This window comes from Stegostoma tigrinum, chromosome 29, assembly GCF_030684315.1.
Source record: "Stegostoma tigrinum isolate sSteTig4 chromosome 29, sSteTig4.hap1, whole genome shotgun sequence".
Taxonomy (NCBI): Eukaryota; Metazoa; Chordata; class Chondrichthyes; order Orectolobiformes; family Stegostomatidae; genus Stegostoma; species Stegostoma tigrinum.
Genome location: NC_081382.1, coordinates 6,977,810 through 6,998,466, shown reverse-complemented (window position 1 = coordinate 6,998,466; position 20,657 = coordinate 6,977,810). Strand labels below are relative to the sequence as shown.

Sequence of the window (20,657 nt, the reverse complement as noted above, 5' to 3'; positions counted from 1 at the left end):
GAACTATCAAGGAACAGAGGGACCTTGGCGTCTATGTCCACAGTTCCTTAAAGGCACAGCACAGGTAAATAAGGTGGTTAATAAGGCACATGGGATACCTGCCTTTATTAGTCAATGCACTGAACGTAAGAACAAGGAGGATATGGTATATATGGAATGTAAGTGAGGCCACATCTAGAGTACTGTATGCAGCTAAATACGGAAGGATGTGATTCCACGACAGGGAGTCATTTTGCTTAAAGCAAAAAAGACTGACAGGTGATCTGATTGAGTTGCAAAAGTTCTGAAGGGTATAGACAAGATAGATATGTAGAAAGTCTTCCCGTTAATAGAGGGGTCAATAACAAGTTTTAAGATGAGGAGTAAGAGGTTCAGAGGAGATTTGAGAAAACATCTTTCAACAAGAGGGTGGTGCATGTTTAGAGTTCACCGGCTAAAAGGGCAGTAGAGACAGGAACCCTCAAGAGAGTGAGGAATAGCTCAGATGAGCACTTGAAACACCGTAGTGTCCAAATGCAGTAAAATGGGATTAGAATAGGTGAATGCTAGGTGATTGGCACAGACAATATGGATCAACAGGCCTTTCTCTGCGCTGTGAAAACTCTATAACCTATTACTGTAATAATCAGTCAGTGAGTGCCAAGAATAAATCAAAGAACAAAGAGGCCAGGGACAGGACAGCAATTAAGAAGGGCACAGAGGTAATTTGACACAGGGTAGTGGGCCATAACTGATTTAAAACTGGGAAAGAGGATGGAAGAGATTGAAAATGGTACAAAATGGTAAAATTAAAAACAATTAGAACCAACATGTAACAAAGCAAGCTCATACATGAGAAATATCACATTTCACGATAGCAGAAGGATTCTCTACAAAGTGGTACAGCATTACTCATTGGCCAGCAGTGAACAATGCAATGTTTAAAATTTCACAACCATCTGGTGGACAAGGCCTAAAATTACACCATGACCAAATGCTGTTGTCATTGGAAAATTACATCAAAAATGTAGATATATAAATTAACTACTGGAAAAATTGATATGAAACGGAGATCAACAACATATCAACTGAAAATTAGACAGGAAGTGCACAATAAAAGAAACAATACAGCATGGAAACAGATCCTTCGGTCAAACCAGTCCATGCCAGATACAATTCCAAGCTAACCTAGTCCTACCTGCCTGCTCCTGGCCCATACCCCTCCTAACTTTTCCTATTCATGTTCTTATCTAAGTGTCTTTTAAATGTTGTAACTGTGCCCATATCCAGAGCTTCCTCAGGAAGTTCATTCCTCACATAACCAAATTTGCCCCTCATGTCTTTTTAAAAATCTCTCTCCTGTCACCTTAAAAATGCGCCCCGTGGTCTGGAAATCCCCATCCTAGGGAAAGGAGACCCATCATTAAACCTACTCCCTCATGATTTTATAAACCTCTATACAATCACTTCTCAAACTCCTATGCTCCAATGAAACAGTCCCAGGCTACCCAGCCTTTCTTTGTACTCAAAAGCTTCCATACCTGGTGATATCTAAGTAAATCTCTTCTGAACCCTCTCCAGCTTAATAATATCCTTTGTAATACAGGGTGACCATAACTGGACACAGTACCCCAGAAGAAGCCTCACCAATGTCCTGTACAACCTCAACATGATGTCCCAACTTCTATACTCAAAGGACTCAGCAAAGAAGACATGTGAGATAGTGAACTGGCAATACATTGCCTGTTTAAATATAGGCTTGTTTAAGTGTAGGTTGGTGACAGTGGGGAGAGAGATTTCAGAATTGTGGTTATTGCTTCCAACGACATGATTACAGGAAAATGCTTACATACGGGGATTCCCAGTTTACATGTTCATCCACAGCAGTTCCAATGAGGAGAATCTGCCATAAAAACACAACTGGAAACAGCAACAATGGAACATGCAGACAAGAAATGTATACAGACAGCATAATATTTTCACAGCAATGGACAGAAATGCAGTACAAAAATGTAGTAAAGAAGAAACACTCCATTTTTTTTAAATTAAGGAAAGGACATATTTTCCTTTGACCTCCTCTTATGACACATGTAAGGCCAAAAGCACAGACTAAGTGATGTGTAGTGGTCTAACTGCTGTGCAATGTCTCCATAAAGAATACGTGCGCCAATGCACTGTGGTTTCTGTCCTTCCCATAAAATCACAGAAACCATACAGTACCCCGTCGGTCTATCGCTCTGGTCCCAGGGCTTTGAAAATTCTATCTAATTGGCTCCACTTCCACACTTCTATCACACAGCCTGGCACATTTATCATTGCCAACATTTTATCCAATTATCTTTGAAATTACTGTTGAATCCGCTGGTGGGTTCTACATCTTGGCTGGCTGGCTAAAAGTTTCCACAGATCCCTCTTCTATTTTTTGTCAATTACCTTATATTAAGGTCTTCTACTGACCAACCCTGCCTCCAGTTGAAATAGTTTCTCCCTAACGACTATATAAGTTGGGGTTTAACAGAGCCCAATCCACCTCCATTGATCACTTTACTTGATTCCCTTCCAGCTCTGCCATCTCAGTAAAAGGTCATCATATAGCACCAGTTCTGAGGAAGGGTCACTTGATCCCAAACGTTAATTCTGATACCTCTTGACAGATGCTGCCAGACCTGCTCAGCTTTTTTGGCAATTTCTGTTTTTGTATCAAACAGCATGACATGGTCTAATCCTATGGGTTAAAACAAAAGCGTAAATGGTAGTTCATTTTGTTTATAAAGGTCACCATGAAGGTCCCACCTTCTTAAACTTGCCACTCGCCTGAGGCATGGTGACTTTCAGGTTAACACCACCAGCAGTTCCCTCTCTAATGACAGTGCAGCCTATGGCCCCCTGGCACTTTGGCAATTTACACCAGTTATAAAAGTAGTTGAGGGGAAGGAAAAGGTGACAACATTGTAAGAAGGAAATCCCATCTTAAAACCGGTGGTCCTGTACATTTCTGGGGTTCAAAATTAGTCAACATTGTGCCAAGCATCTTTACTGCAGCTACTGACTGTCACCTTATATTCAGTGCTTCAAATGATCAGATTGGCCTATTCCTTTGTTCTCTCAAATACCAGAAACTGCAAATGAGAGCGGTCATTTAGCAGCTTGACCTACATGTGCCTTTCAGAAGGATTGGGAAATTTATGAAAGTCAGTGTACATTTGAAATGCTAATCCAACATCACGAGAATGAGTATGCTTTAAAAATACTTCACTGCTTGGACAGTGCTTCGAACTTGCCGACATCTTGCAAGACGCTGGTTAAATGCAGGTCTGTATTTTACTCACATAAATGCTCACACCATTTTAGTCAGCATCAATTTGATTCAATAAACTAGCTTGCTTTGTGATCTTGCTATACATAAATAAACTGGTTAAGCCATTCAGGAAATTCTTTTCAGGCCAGTCAGACTAAAATTTTTCTTTAATCGTTTCAAACTGATAATAATTCTGATGGCTCAAACAGTGAGAGCATGAGCAAGCAACAGTAAACACGTGCTTGGTCCGTCACTGGGATATTTCATCATCTTCTGAGCAACTAGGGGGTTGTGAAAGCTCCATCTCGAAGGGTAAAAGCTGAGGTAAAGGATCGCTAAATTCAGTGGTCACTGTCTCCATAATAATCTGGCCGACAATCTGACAGAACACACAAGCAGACTGCATCCATCACAGCTTTACTGGAACAAAAGAAAAATTAGGCATTTAGGAGGAAAACAGAATCTAGGCAGAGATAAAAAGGAATGGCTGTGCTATCTCAACATGCCAGATAGAGGATGGTATTTTAATAAGTTAATGTTGAGTAAAGAAATAGAAAGTAGAAAGATGAGAAGCAAGAAAGCAGCTTTCATCACAGACCATGCATTGGTGTGAAGTGTGGTTACTGTACAAACCTCCTGTGTTATGACATTCTGAAACACGTTGTGGATTAATTATGATCAGAGTCAGGAGAAATGGCTTAACTTAGTAAAATATGAAGTTGTTGACTATAATAGTGGAAACACTGCAATAACAGCCATGTGTTGATCTCTAAAGTGTCCGCATTTACACTTTACCTTAAACACTCTGAATACAGCATAGCAGAGAAACACCCTCAAACCAGCATACACACGGATCCATAGTGTTCCACAAGCCATGGTTTATACACACAGTCACATCTCTTTGGGGTAGTGCACTGGAATCAAGCCTGGCTAGCTTGGAAATCATCACAAAAGTTAAAGATTTTGTTAAAGTGCACAAAATTCCCTTTTTCCCTGCCATTTTTGACCCAGGTTAACAGAAAGCATACTTCTGCACTTAAGAACAAAGAAAATTACTGCACAGGAACAGGCCCTTCGGCCCTCCAAGCCTGTGCTGATCCAGATCCTCTAGCTAAACTTGTCGCCTATTTTCCAAGGATCTGTATCCCTCTGCTCCCTGCCCATTCACGTATCTGTCCAGATACATCTTAAATGACGCTGTCGTGCACGCCTCTACCACCTCCGCTGGCAAAGCGTTCCAGGCACCCACCACCCTCTGCTTAAAGAACTTTCCACGCACGGTGGCTCAGTGGTTAGCACTGCAGCCTCACAGCACCAGGGACTCGGGTTCGATTCCAACCTGAGGCGACTGTGTGGAGTTTGCGCATTCTCCCAGTGTCTGCGTGGGTTTCCTCCGGGTGCTCCAGTTTCCTCCCACAGTCCAAGGATGTGCAGGCTAGGTGGATCGGCCATGATAAATTGCCTGTAGTATTCAGGGGTGTGTGGGTTATGGGGGATGGGTCTGGGTGGCATGCTTCAAGGGGCCGTATGGACTTGTTGGGCCGAAGGGCCTGTTTCCACACTGTAGGGAATCTAATCTCCCCTAAACTTTTCCTCTCTCAGCTTGAAATCGTGACCCCTAGTAATGGAGCCCCTCAGTCTGGGGGGAAGTTTCTTGCTATCCATCTTGTCTATACTTCACATGATTTTGTAGACCTCAATCAGGTCTCCCCTCAACCTCTATCTTTCTAATGTAAATTATCCTAATCTACTCAACATCTCTTCACAGATAACACCCTCCATACCAGGCAACATCCTGGTGAACCTCCTCTGCACCTTCTCCAAAGCATCCACATCCTTTTGGTAATGTGGCGAACAGAACTGTACGCAGTATTCCAGATGTGGTTGAGCCAAAGTCCTATACAACTGCAACATGACCTGCCAACTCTTGTCCTCAAGAGCTTGTAGGACCTCATCCCATTTCCTACATATATCACTGGTGCCTATACGCACCACATCAGCTGGCTGTTCACCCTTCAGAATGTCCTGCAGTCGATCGGAGACATCCCTAACCCGTGCACCTGGGAGGCAACATACCATTTGGGAGTTTCATTTTCGACCTCAGAACTGCCTATCTACTCCCCTGATAATCAAATCACCTATGACTATAGCCCTTCTTCTCTTTTTCCCGCCCTTCTGAACAGCAAAGCCAGCCACGGTGCCACGAACCTGGCTACTGCTGCCTTCCCAGGTGAGCCATCTTCCCCAACAGTATCCAAAACGGAATATATGTTTTGGAGGGAGATGACCGCAGGGGACACTTGCACTGCCTTCCTGCTTTTTGGTCACCCATTCCCTTTCTCCCTCAGCTATCCTAATCTGCGGTGTGACCAATTTGTTGAACGTGCTAACCACGACTTCATCAGCATCGCATATGCTCCAAGGTGAGTCCATCTGCAGCTCCAGAGCCGTCATGCGGCCTAACAAGGGCTGCAGCTGGACACGCTTCCTGCACGTGAAGGAGTCTGGGACATCAGCCGCGTCCCTGAGCTCCCACATTGAGCAAGAGAAGCATAACACAGGTCTGGGATCTTCTGCCATTTTTACTCTTAAGCTTAGCTTAGTCTTACTGTAATATCAAATAATAGATAAAATGAAATGAAAATTTTTTAACCAATCACACTACCTACCAGCATATGATTAAAAAAAGGAAAGAGAAAGCCCTTACCTTATCAACACACCACTGCCCAAATATATTAGTTCACTCACCTCACCAGAGTGCAATCCGACCGCTCCCACTCAGCTCCGCTGCCAAAATGAAGAACTTACCTTCCCGGAAGCCCCCTGGTCCTCGCTCTCACCGTTCTTGCTGCAAAAATGGAGGCCGCTGATTCCACGAGGTAAGTATTTAAATGGGAAACTTACCTCCCGGCAGCCCTCACCGCTCCCGCTTATTACAAATAAGAAGATTGTAACCACGGTATACATTTTGAACTATTGATATGTAATTCTACCAGTTAAAACTCTAATCCACCCTTCTAAAACACTCTGCACACAGACAAAATAACACTGCTGTTACAGGTGGAAGGGAAAACTGGGAAGGCAGCACAATGGTCCCTGACCACAAGATTTGCTAGGTCCTGCTCCTCCTCAATTTCTCCTCTTTTGACTTCTTTGCAGGAGGCAGTGTGTGACTGGTTCATAATTTATAAAGTTTCTGACTTAATGTTCACAAGCAACTGTTTACAGCAACAGGTGAGAGAAAAGAAACTGGCTTTCTTCAAGCTTTAGGTATTTTCCACTGCAAAGTAGGGGACACCACATCCCATTGCAAATATTTCTGATTTTATTGATCATACCCACAACCTCGTCCAGCTACCTAGAAGCCAATCACATAGCTCTTAGCAGGCCAAAAGCCTCTGCTATTGACAAATGGTCACCACTCACAGACCAATCAGGTACATGTTACTAGACAAATCTCCCTCTGTATATGCTCACAGGCTCCAGCCTGCTTGCAGTAACCTTCCCCTACTGCTGGAACAAGCAGCAGTGAAAGAAACAATAAGTATGAGTGCGGGTAACATATCTTTTAAAAAAAAAAGTCCCTTCTGAAATCTTTGGTTTTGAAACAGTCGTTTGCCCACTTCATTCAGCATTCAAAAATACCAAGACACCGTCTTTAACACACACACACACGCACACAGGGAGAAACACCAGTTGGAATGTGAAGAAGCCACAAATCAATACTGATGGAGAAAGCAGTACAAACAGGCTTAATGAAACACTGGAAGGAAGGCAATCCATCATAACGGACCCCAGAGTTTAAAAGCCAGGTGTGAAAACACACCAACGCTTCATCAGAGGCTGCGCTGAGGATGTTACCGGGCACGGTAACGAAACGTCTGCGGAACAACAAACCAGCTCGGTGAGCCAATCAACCTCAACACCCACCACCCACGCTACAAATCTACTCCAAAACCTTAGAGACTTACAGACGCAACACGCTCAAACTGGCAAGGAAATGGGAAAACTATGCCAAACGACAGCATGCAACCCGTGAACAACTCTACTTCCTACATGGATGCCTCAGGAACCAGGTATTACCACACAGTGTGAAGTACAAGCGACCCATCAACAACCCACAGGCCTGGAAAACAGAACAAAACAGCCACATGATGGTAAGGGCGATGATAAATGACGCACACAACCAGCTCCGCAAATACGAGAGAGAAATTACACACCAAAAAACACTATTCCAGGAAGCTACCAATCAAGACTGGACAACCGATATGGAATAAGCCATTAACATCAGTCGACAAACCACAAGAGCCAAGAAAAGACTGACACTGCAAGACAAGCTAACCGCACTTACCCACAACAGCGACAACAACAGAACTGACACATGGATAAGGAGACACTCCGACAGAAAACTGACATGGAAAAAGCCGTTCTCACCCGTGGACTGAACTACAACTACAGGGACGCCAACAAAACGGAATGGCTAGATACACTGGAAGTCACACTCAAGACCAACAATATCAAAGAAGAAACACAACGAACTATAAGAGAGACGGTAGTCCCCACACTAACCAGAAAGAGAGAACACAACACTCTCAACACACGGGGAAGACAAGCCCTGGACAGATTAAAGAATGACAAGAACATCACTATACTACCTGCAGACAAAGGGCACATGACAGTGATAATGAATAAAAAGGACTACATCTCCAAAGCACAAGCACTGCTCGCCAATGAGAACACATACCGGCTAGCACAAACTGACCTGACACCACAACTAAGCAACAAAATCCTACACACGCTACAAAGACTTAAACAAACCGGACAAATCAACAAAGCAGGCTTCTTAAGAATGAAACCCATAGGAACAAACACACCCCGATTCTATGACCTCCCCAAAGTTCACAAACTGAAAGTCCCCCTCAGACCCGTAGTCTCCCTACCAGGCACTCCATCACACAGATTAGCCAGAGAACTACAAAGAAGGCTCAAGCCCCTAGTCAACAAATCACCCCACTCCATCCATTCAGCCCAAGAACTCCTCAACTCCATCAAAGACACAAAGATAGAGGAAGAGACCATGATATCGTTTGATGTCACCGCCCTATTCACATCAACGGACATACCACTAGCAAGGGAAACAATGGCAACACTACTTGAACAAGAACACAACCCCAGTGAAACAATCTCCAAGGACAACATGATTAAACTACTGGACCTATGCCTGACACCCACTTCACTTCCAACAGCCAAACATATGAGCAAATCAACGGGACACCTGTGGAATCGCCTATCTCCAGACTCATAGCAGAAGCAGTGATGCAAAGATTGGAAAGGACTGCCCTTCCGCAAATCCAACCTAAACTATGGATACGCTACGTAGATGACACTATGTCATCATTAAACGGACCAAATTAGAAAAGACATACAAACTTATAAACAACACCCTCACGAGGATAAAATTCACCCGAGAGGAGGAAAGGAACAAACAGCTCCCATTCCTGAACGTCATGGTAGAGTGCAAGACAAATGGGGAACAGCAAACAAAAGTACACAGAAAAGCCACACACACAGACCAGGTATTGAACTTCAGTCGTAACCATCCCAGCACACACAAACTAAGCTGCGTGCAAACACTAAATAAAAGGCAACAACACACTGCAGCAACATGGAACTACGCCAAGAGGAGGAGGAATACCTCTTCCAAGTGTTCAAGGATAATGGGTATCCAAAGAACTGGGTCAGGAGATGCCTACAGGCACAGCATCAGAAATATTCTACATGCCCCGACACACTCATCACACTACCCTACATCAGGAACACGTCAGAACTCACCACAAGACTTCTACGACTGTTGGGCATCAGGGTGGCACACAAACCTACATCAACCCTACGACAAGTGCTCACCAGTACTAAAGACCATTCCCTGCCATGGATAGGACCAATGTCATCTACAAGATCCCCTGCAGAGACTGCGAGAAACACTACATCGGACAAACAGGAAGGAAACTAACAACAAGAGGGAATGAACACCAACTCGCTACAGAAGGATAAGACCAATAGTCAGTCATCTCAATCCACACAGACAAGGAGAACCACGACTTCAACTGGGACAACACCAAGATCCTGGGACAGGCTAGGCAGAGACAGGCACAAGAATTCCTGGAAGCCTGATACTGCACGAATCATGCTATTAATAAATACATTGAACTTGACCCCATATACATTCCACTATGGAGGAAACCCGGAAGTGAGGCAATCCATTGCAACGGACCCCAGAGTTTAAAAAGCCAGACGGGAAAACACACCGGTGATTCCTCAGAGGCTGCACTCAGGATGTTACCGAGCACGGTAATGAAATGTCCCCGGAACAACAAATCAGCTCGGCGAGCCAATCAACCTCAACACCCACAGCCCGAGCTACAAATCTACACCAAAACCTTAGAAACACCGAACTATAATACTCTCCAGTGAAAGGGGTCAGGAATGAAACTATGTACACACTCAGTTTTCCAAAATTGGAATTGTACCAACTGACTCCAGGAAGCTAAATGGAATAGCCCCGTTCAAAAACTAGGAAAGTGACAAACCAAGTAACTGTGGGCCAGTTCTGTTGCTATTGATGCTAATCAATATTAGAAGATAAATGATCTTCCCCATCCCTACTTAAGAACATAAGAAATATGACCACGTGTAGGAATTTGGCACTTTTGTCACACATTAAGATCATAGCTGAACATTTTTACCTGCACCACCTTCTGATATATTGCCCCACCCCAGTCAATTCTATCGTTGAACCTATCTTGAATATGTTCAATAACTGAACATTCGCAGCCGAGGGATTCACTAAAGATTCACATTTATTTGAATGATATTTCTCTTCACCTTAGTCCGAAGAGGCCAGAACTGTGACTTCCAACACTAAACTCCCCAAACAAGGGAAACATTTTTCCAGCATCAGCTACATCAAGCCTCTTTAAGAATGGTATATTTTTAAATGACATACAGTCACACAGCAAGGAAACAGACCCTTTGGTCCAACTCTTCCACGCCAATCATAAGACAATAAGACTTGGGAGCAGAAATCAGGCCATTCGGCCCAGTGAGTCTGCTCCGCTGTTCAACAACGGCTGATAAGTTCCTCAACTCCATTTTCCTGCTTTCTCCCTGTAACCCTTGATCATCAAGAACTTATCTATCTCAGTCTTAAATGTACTCAATGACGTGGCCTCCATAGCCTTCTGTGGCAGTGAATTCCATAGATTCACTACTCTCTGGCTGAAGAAGTTTCTCCTTATCTATGTTCTAAAAGGTCTTCCCTTTACTCTAAGGCTATGCCCTCAGGTCCTAGACTCTCCTATCAATGGAAGCATCTTCCCAACATCCACTTTGTCCAGGTCATTCAGTATTTTGAACGTTTCAATTAGATTCCCCCCTCATTCTTCTAACTCCAATGAGTGCAATCCCAGAGTTCTCAAACATTCCTCATATGTTAGGCTTTCCATTCTCGTAAGTCTCCTCTGAACCCACTCTGGGGCAAGAACATCTTTCCTGACATATGGGGACCAAAACTGCACACAATACTCCAAATGTGGCCTGACCAGAACCTTATAAAGCCTCAGTAGTACATCACTGCTTTAATATTCAGATATCCCAATCTGACTTAGTCCCACTTGCCAGCATTTGGCCCATATCCCTCTAATCCTTTCCTATTCAAGTACCCATCTAGATGCCTTTTAAATGTTGTAATTGCACCAGCCTCCACCACTTCTTCTGGCAGCTCATTCCATACACGCACCACCCTCTGTGTGAAAATGTTACCCCTCAAGTTCTTTTTAAATCTTTCCCCTCTCACCTTAAACCTATGCCCTTTAGTTGTAGGCTTCACCCCGCACGCCCCTCGACCCTTGGGAAAATCACCTCCTCTATTCATGCTATCCATGCCCCTCATGGTTTCATAAATGTCTACAAGATCACCTCTTAGCCTCCAAACATCTCTCATTCTTCTAAACCTAAGGGACTATTAGATCTAAGTACTGTTTGACCCAACTAAGTTGATCCATCAAGAAAGATTCCACAATCTTTTTCTTATATATTGCAATTTTCTTGAATACTTTATTACAGATCATTTTCAACATTTATAACATAACATTCTCAGGGACTAGTCCCACCTCCCTGTCCCAATGACTGTTTCCTTTGATAAGTTTTAGGGAGTGTGCAAATGCAGTTAGCTACCATTTAGCTACTGGATGTGCCTCTGTTATCATTGTGTTTTGTTCTGGCATTTTAACATGACAAAGTAACTTAGAAGATCTAATTTTAAGCTTAAATTTCAAACAAATGTATTTTACAATAAATTAAACAAGCACTGAAGAAACAAAGAAACCCAACTATATCTTGGAATAAAGAGAACAAGATTTTTTTTCAAATCACAATTGCTAATACTCTATAAACAACTCATTACTAGATGTACACATTTCCTGCACCAAAATGTGTTGCTCTGAGATTTCAGTTTCTTTTCAAGGGATTTTCAAATTGTCTGTAACAGAATAGCACTTTTGTTTAATCCCAGAAAAATACGATCACCTGAACTATCTCAAATTCAAACAGAGGATTTGCCAATCAAAATGCAAACTGAACAAATCTATTTGTCTAAATTCTCTCTCTCTCTCTCTCTCTCTCTGAAACCCGAAACTAAGAAATGACATAGGTGGGTGACTTGTGCATTTTCAAACTTCCCACATTCACAGAAACAATATCAGAAAAAGCTTCAACACCACATACTGAGCATCGACTGAGTTTTGCCACAATAACACAACCCCTGAATGATGCTCTCTCTGCATCCAACATAAAAATGTCAAACTAAGTCAATGAGACAGGGTCACAAAGCTTTTAAGGAGAATGTGCAATGATGAAGTAAACCAAACAATGCTGGGCCGGTGTGACATGATGTTTGGAATATGTACATTCTGAAATTTTCTGGAAAATATATATAACTTCTAAAAAAAAATTATGGAAGTGAAAAGGCACAAAGAAACATAACTGTGGCCCAGAGAAAGGATGGCGAGATTCTCCTGAGGATATTACAGGAAGTGGATAAGACTGGACAAACTAAAGCAAGGAGAGGGATTAGCACACAGTGTACTCAGTGATCTTGGTAATGATAGAGCATAATAGCAGCAGAATACATCACACACATTACTCAGGGCATGACCAGTTTCCTGAATATATAGTCATTTAAATCTCTTGGAAAGAATACACTGTCCAAAACTGAAAATGGCTTTGAAAAGTCAAGTAAATGTTCTAAACAAATTAATAATATTCTGTGTGTTGGTCACATCGACAAGCCTTGACTTGCTACAGTTACTCAGAGGCGTTCAGATTTTGTTGCAGATACCATTCTAGTCTCCAGTGCTAGTGAACGTCAAACTTACATCAGAGGGCCGTGCCTTGGTGACGTTGTCTATCGGTCGGTCTTTCAGGATATTGTCAATAACTCCACTCCTGCTCCACAGCTCAAACAGTGTCTTCCCATGTTGATAGCCCACCTCCTGTGTAGGGATCACAAATAAAAGGTCATCTCCACATCAGTGGTGAGCACTTATAGAAAGATCTGCATTTGTTTAGTGTGTTTTGTAGCCTTAGGACATCTCAAATGGCTATGAATCCTTGCTGTAATATTGAAATGCAGTGACCGCATAAACAGGATTGGAATTCGCAGCTAAATTGCGCACAGCAAGATACCACAAACAGTAATGTGCTAACGACTAGAAAATGAGCCTGTTGACTAAGGGATAAATATTGGCTTTTTTATAGAGTCACGGAGCATGGAAACAGGCCCTTAGGTCCAAGTCCATGCCAACCATGTTCTCAAACTAAACTAGGCCCATCTGTCTGCAATTGGCCCATATCCCTCCAAAAATTTCTTATTCATGTACTTATCTAAATGTCTTTTAAACATTGTAACTGTACCCACATCCACTATTTCCTCTGATAACAAAATGTGGAGCTGGATGAACACAGCAGGCCAAGCAGCATCTCAGGAGCGCAAAAGCTGACATTTCGGGCCTAGACCCTTCATCAGACGCTCTCTGAGGAATGGTCTAGGCCCGAAATGTCAGCTTTTGTGCTCCTGAGATGCTGCTTGGCCTGCTGTGTTCACCCAGCTCCACACGTTGTTTTCTTGGATTCTCCAGCATTCCCATTATCTCTCTCTCCACTACTTCGTCTGGCAGTTCATGGTACACATGAACCACTTTCTATGTAAACAAAGTTACCCCTCATGTCCTATTGTAAAATCTTCCTCCGCTCACCAGTCTTAAAATCCCCCACCTGAGGGAAAAGACACCTGCCATTCATTTTTTTGATGCTGTTCATTATTTAAGAAACTTCTACAAGGTCACAGTCAACTGCCTATGCTCCAGCCTACTGATATAACGCAAACCCTCCATTCCTGGCGACATCCTAGTAAACCTTTTCTGAACACACTCGAGCCTAATAATATCCTTCCTGTAACAGGCAGATCAGACTGGTCAAGTTATTTAAAATTCTTCAATTGAATCATTTCTGACCACCTGAGGGGCAAAACAGGGCCTCAGGGTAATGTCTCATATGGAAGACTTTGAGTGTATAAAACACTCCCTCAATACAGCAATGAGATGTCAGCCTAGGCTTTCTTTCATTCATTCACAGGATGAGGGCATCACTGGCAAGGTAGCATTGATAGGCCAGAGGGCAGTTAAGAGTCAACCACGTTGTTGTGGGTCTAGAGTCACATGTGGGCTGGACCAGGTAAGGACAGCAGTTTCCTTCCCTAAAGGATATTAATGAACCAAATGGGTTTTTCCCAACAATTGACAATGGAATCAAAGGCATCATTAGAATCTTAATTCCAGATGTCTTACTGAATTCAAATTCCTGCATTTGCCACAGCGGGATTTGAACCCAGATCCCCAGAATGTTATCTGGGTCTCTGGGTTAACTGCCCAGCGATAATACCACTGGGCCATTGCCTCCCTGTGGAGCAATTCAGTGCTCCAAAAACTGAACCAATTCTTGAACTAAAAATCACAAGAGCACAAAAGCAGGAAGTTATGTTGAACTTTTATAAAGCTCTCCCTAGGTCATGATTAGAGCACTGCATCCAGTTCTGATCACCGCACTTCAGGAAAGGTGTGAGGGTTCTCAGGATGGTGGAGAAATGATTTACTAAAACAATTCCAGAGATGTGGAATTTTAGTTATAAGGTTAGACTGGAGAAGCTCAGATTGTTTTCCATGGGACAAAGGAGGTCCTGGAGAGATATGAAAGAAATGTGTAAAATTATGAGTGGTTTAGATGATGCAGAAGTGAAAATAAATACTGCTCCCCATAACTACAGGCACAAGTTCAAATGATTGTTGAACTGAGAGAGAAAATTTCTTCTGCTCCCAGAGTGCGATAATCAACTGGAGCTCGTTGCCCACATGAACAATGAAAGCAGGGACATCAACAGCTTTCAACAGGGACTTGCATTGGCACAAACTTGCACAACTAGGGAGGAAGACAGCTAAGGAATAAAAAACACTGCTCTGCTCCAGGGGCACAGCATGGACTCAGTGAACTAAACAGCCTTTTTCTGTGGTCTGAATGGCAAGGGCTTTCTCACACAGAGTTACAACTGGTATTAGAAGAACTGACTGAATAGCAGAGAATTTACATTAAACTTGGACTGTCCATCAAGCAATCTGCTTTGCCTTCAATAATGTTGAGTCTTGAGAATTGTTGGAGCTGAATTTATAGTCACACAGCATGGAAACAGACTTTCAGTCCAGCTCGTCCATGCCAACCAGATATCCAAAATTAACCCAGTCCCATTTGCCAGCACGTGCCCCTATCCCTCTAAACCATTCCTATTCATGTACTCATCCAGATGCCTTTTAAATGCTGTTATTATACCAGCCACCAACACTTCCTCTGGCAGCTCAATCCATACATGCACCACCCTCTGCATAAAAAAAGTTGCCTCTTAGGTTCCTTTTATATCTTCGCCGCCTCCTCGACCTTGCTTAAACCTATGCCGTCTAGTTCTAGATTCCACCACCCCATGTGGCAGAATATCCTTATCCATGCCGCTCAGGATTTTATAACCCTCTAAAGGTCACTCGCCAGTGTCTGACACTCCAGGGAATAGCTCCAGCCTATTCAGCCTCCCCTGAAAGTTAAACCTTCCAATCCTGGCAACATCTTTGTAAATGTTTTCTGCACTCTTTCAAGTTTCATAACCTCTTTCCTACAGCAGAGAGACACGCAGTATTCTCAAAGTGGCCTAACCGATGTCCTGTACAGTTACAGCACGACCTCCCAACTCCTACACTCTAGTCAAATGGAGCATATTCCATAACTATCCTGACCGGAGGCTTGCAGATGGTAGCTTCATCCTGGGAACTCAAGACGTGACTTACGAGTCATAGAATTCCCAGTCTTTAACCTGCTTTTGCAATGTATATGTCAAATTTCTGGCCAATTACGATTTCCAGAAGATTCAAAGATGTAGCCTTTAACAATTGTAATGCCACTGAATGTCAAAGGGTGATGGTTAGACTCTACTGAAACATATGTTCCAAATGTTACTTAGTACAATTATCAGCTCAAGGCTCAATCTTGTCCAGGCCAAGAAACAATGAGCCAGCAATAACCAGTCATAGACAACAGGTCAAGGAACAGCCAGTTATGCAAAAACTAGTAAATAGTCACTGGCAGAAGATTTCCTGGTGGAGTCCAAACAGAGGAAGGAAGCCATTGAGACTAACTCTGTTTGCATAAGAAATCTGCAAGTCAGATGGGAACCTGTCACTGTACTGGGGTGAATTTTAAAAAAAAATTACTTGGTGGTTTTCCTTTATGAAGGCAAGCCCCTGTAGATCTTTACCCTAAAAAGAGGATGGTGGCAACAAACCCACCTTGTGGCGGCCAATAATGCACACATACAAAGGTGCTCAGTGGTGAGGATGATCTACTTTGCAAATGTTACTTCACAGACTGTAGACGCTGTATCTGTTGTCTACCATACATGTTAGTACTGTATTGTAGTTATGCCACAATAGGAGCTCATTTTCAGGTATACCTAGTGATGTTCCCAGCATGCTCTTCAACAGCTCTCATTGAACTATAGCTGGTTACTTGACTTGATGGTAATGGTAGAGTAAAGTTAAAGATGCTCAGTGGAGCACAATTATACTGATTGCAATACTAACCCTAACCACTGCATCTCATTGAGCTGCTAGTAATGTTGCCAATCTATCTTATTTAGCATGGCAATAGTGCAATACAACATGGAGGGTTTGGTGTTAAGAGAGGGCTTTAGCTCCACAAGTACAGTGTGGGGAACGCCTCTCAATACTATCATCAGCAAATGCATCGGAAAAGGTAGAATAGTGAGGATGAGGCCAATTAGGTTTTGAGTTTTTGGTGGGTAGTTGTCTCATCAGACGCAGGTCTTTTGATGGATTAATTAGTGATCAGCTGCAAAGAATGATAAAGCTTGTTAGCGCTGTCAGAGCTTAACAAAGATGTGAACAATAGCTCAAAGCAATGCTCCTCTTACTGCAATTTCATCGAATTTGCCAAACTCAAGGGTTCCATAGCGGTCTATCGGAGGTCGAATGTACTCGCAATAGTCGCTGTTCTTCACCACCTCCAGCTGCCGCACACAGCAAACGTAAGCGAGGCGGGTTTGGATCTCTGCCATGCCCAAAACCTGTAAAAATGACAGAGTAACATACAAGTATCTGTGAATGAGAGAAGCTGAGTGAAACTCGAGCAGATGATACTTCTCACTGAGGTTACACATGACTAATTTTTATGACAGGATGTCGAATGTAACAATAACAGAAAACACTAGTAATGCTCAACTGGTCTCTCCACACATGCTGCCAGGCCCCACATTTTCAATCAGACTTGCTAGCTTCAGACGCAGACTGCAGTCTCCTCCAACTCAGCGAAGGGGCGGGGGCATGAACAATCAACACGAGATTAAATGAGATTTAAAATAGAGGGCAGGATAAACCTCTTCACATGGAGAACCACTTTGTCCCTTCATTGATATACCATACTGCTTGTCTGACATCTGACTGAAGACTGGGAGCAGCAAACCCTCACTACCAATTTGATTCACTGCATTGACAAGTGCCTCATGCTGCACAAACTGGTTGCAATTGCTATGTCCAATTTGACCCCAAACTGAACCTTAGATTTTTCATTCTCATCATCACAAAGACCAGTAACACATACCGCTATGACATCTGCCATTTCCTCCCTTACTTAGCCACTCTGCAGCTGAAATCCTCATTAAGTTCTGATTCCTTCATACACAGGAATTCCAATGCTCGCTTGCTCAGCCTTGCACTTTACATAAACACGAACTCATCCGACATTCTGCTGTTGTTACCTTGACTCAACCTAAGCACCTATTTCATCATGCTTGATGTCCTATCCTGGTTCCCCATCTCACTGGAACACCAGCCTCAGCACAGTACAAGTGTAGATCATATCAATGATACACCTAACACTTTTCCAACACAGGTGCCATGCATTCACTTATAGTCTTATTTGATCTGTGCCGATTTGTGTGTGGAATGAGTCATAAACCAGAGATTTTCACTTCTGAAGTTCTGCTTTCCTTACTGAGTACCTAGCATCTCATAAAGCCCTCAGCAGAACCTCTTTCCTAATTCCAGTCATATTGTTGGTACCAACGTGGGTCACAGCCACCAGATCCTGCTCCTCCCACTGCAAGCCCTTCTCCATTCCAGGGCAGATCTCCTGAGCTATAAACTCTGCCAACATGCAAAATTTGACCCGGTAGGTGGATGGAAGAAAAGGGCTTGAAGTGATATGGAAACAGGGTGTGTAAATCTAATTAGATTGATTGATACATGTGGTGGGTGATTCAAATTGGACTGGTCGGACAAAATGTTCTGCTCCTGTGATATAACTCCATGGATAAGGTTTTAGTCTGCAACACGTTACAGTCTAGGACTCAGATGAGACCATTTATTGGATTTTAAAAGAGTAGATTGAGTAAACAAAAATTCGATTGGATACGTTTGCTCCCTGTTGATTCAGACAAGCTTCTGACTCTGAGTTTGTGCTGCGTTATCATTCATTCTTCAAAAGCAAAGAAGGCTGCCTTCAAGATTGAGTTAAAATGAAAGGCTACTGATTACATCACTGCAGGTCGGGGAGACCACATTTCTCACAGAATTGTGTTTACTGCTGAAACTCTTGTCCTAGCTTTTGTTAGCTCTAGACTTGGTTTTCTCAGTGTCCCCCTGTGCAGCCTCTCTTATTCTACACTCTAAAAACACCAGCATCCTTACATGAACCTTGTCCCCATTCTTCATCAGCACTTTGGATCCCTGTTATCGAACCCCTGTTTGTAAAATTCTCACCATTATTGTTAAATTCCTCTGTTGCATTGGCCTTCCTTATCTGTATAATGCTTTCCATTCCACATCTCTGCTCTTCTGATCACGGCCTATTCAGCATCCTCAATTTTAATAGCTCTACTGTCAATAGCTTAGGTTAAGCCTCCAGTCCCTAAAATGACCCTTAAATCCTACCATCTGACCTAATCGTGTCTTTTATGGTTTGGTGTGAAATTTTGCTTAATAAGACTGCGCTGAAGAGCATCAAGCCCTTTAAACCATTAAAGTTGCTCGACAAACATCAGTGCTTGCTGTGCTGGTGTTAGTGATTGTTTTATCCTGTTTGCCATAGCAATTACGAGGCACCAGCCACCCTTACCCACACCCGCTTTGTGCAGGAAGCTGTCAAGGCTCCTACAGGGAATTTTATTCCTTACCTTCACTTTTGCTGCCCAAGGATTAAAGCGTTTCCACAGTAACCACCAGCCAGAAAGGGAGTCTCCATAATTTGTCAGATCGGTTTCATCCTGGCTGCCAACATCAATTGCTATCACCACCTTTGCGCCCAAAGACCGGGCGACATCAGCTGAGAAGAAAAGAAACAGAAGTTGGCAAAACCTCTTAACCTTGGACGTGGGCCTTCAGGAAACCAGCCACCTGAGTGACTGAGCAGTATCCAGCTCTGTAGAAGGTGACCACACTTCCAACCTCTCCAACTGTACCCCCTTGTGGGCAGATAGTGCTTGAAGAGAATAACCAATGACAGGGACAGCATGCAGAGTGGTCCACACTCCACTTGTAAAGAATGCCAATGTTCATATCAACACAAACCACAATGACAGAGTTGTGCCATAATTCTCTTCGATCACTGATGTTGGGACCCCTTGGTGGGTACTGGGATAAACAAGAAAGGCTGGAACTAAGATAATAAAGTGTGGAGCTGGATGAACACAGCAGGCCAAGCAGCATCTCAGGAGCACAAAAGCTGATGTTTCGGGCCTAGAACCTTCATCAGGGGCTGGGACTATTCTCCTTTGAGCATAGAAGATTAAGGGAATAATTTAAAAGCCTGAAGGTCCTCTTGCTGGACCATAAGGTTTCATACTCCAAACTGAGTTACTCTGATGGAGCCCGGAGCGCATACTAGAAATTACTGATGCTTTGACAGGCTAATCATGCCGAGCAACTAAATTTTCTCTGCAGGCAACTTGATTGTATTTTCCCCATGAGCAACCAAACTGATTAAATTTTGGTCCTATTCTGTTCTTGAGGGAGGGAGGGGGAGGGAAGGGACAGAGAGAGCGGGAGGGAGGGGACAGAGAGAGCGGGAGGGAGGGGACAGAGAGAGCGGGAGGGAGGGGACAGAGAGAGCGGGAGGGAAGGAGAGAGAGCAGGAGGGAAGGAAGGAGGGAGGGAAAGAAGGAGGGAAAGAGGGAGGGAGGGAGAGCGGGAAGGGAGGGGAGAGAGAGTGGGGAGGGAGGGGAGAGAGAGCGTGGAGGGAAGGAGGGAGGGAGGGAGGGAGAGCGGGGAGGGAACGAGGGAGAGCAGGAGGGAAGGAAGGAGGGAGGGAAAGAAGGAGGGAGAGCGGGAAGGAGGGGAGGGAGAACAGGGAGGGAACGAGGGAGAGCAGGAGGGAAGGAAGGAGGGAGGGAAAGAAGGAGGGAAAGAGGGAGGGAGGGAGAGCGGGAAGGGAGGGGAGAGAGAGTGGGGAGGGAGGGGAGAGAGAGCGTGGAGGGAAGGAGGGAGGGAGGGAGGGAGAGCGGGGAGGGAACGAGGGAGAGCAGGAGGGAAGGAAGGAGGGAGGGAAAGAAGGAGGGAGAGCGGGAAGGAGGGGAGGGAGAGCAGGGAGGGAACGAGGGAGAGCAGGAGGGAAGGAAGGAGGGAGGGAAAGAAGGAGGGAGAGCGGGAAGGAGGGGAGGGAGAGCGGGGAGGGAGGGGTGAGAGAGCGGGAGGGAGGGAGAGCGGGAGGGAGGGAA

The 20,657-nt window shown here is 43.9% G+C and overlaps 1 protein-coding gene across 2 annotated transcripts in view; it reads right to left on the bottom strand.

Moving 5' to 3' along the window:
* Positions 1 to 20,657, bottom strand: part of pnpla7b (patatin-like phospholipase domain containing 7b) — a 322,850-nt gene that overhangs the window by 21,913 nt on the left and 280,280 nt on the right. For both annotated transcript variants that reach the window (XM_048558715.2, XM_048558716.2), the window contains 3 exons: positions 19,119 to 19,267; positions 16,860 to 17,012; positions 12,709 to 12,825 (listed from right to left, as the gene is read on the bottom strand). In XM_048558715.2, coding sequence (XP_048414672.1) covers positions 12,709 to 12,825; positions 16,860 to 17,012; positions 19,119 to 19,267 — 419 coding nt within the window. The remainder of the gene's footprint in view (positions 1 to 12,708; positions 12,826 to 16,859; positions 17,013 to 19,118; positions 19,268 to 20,657) is intronic.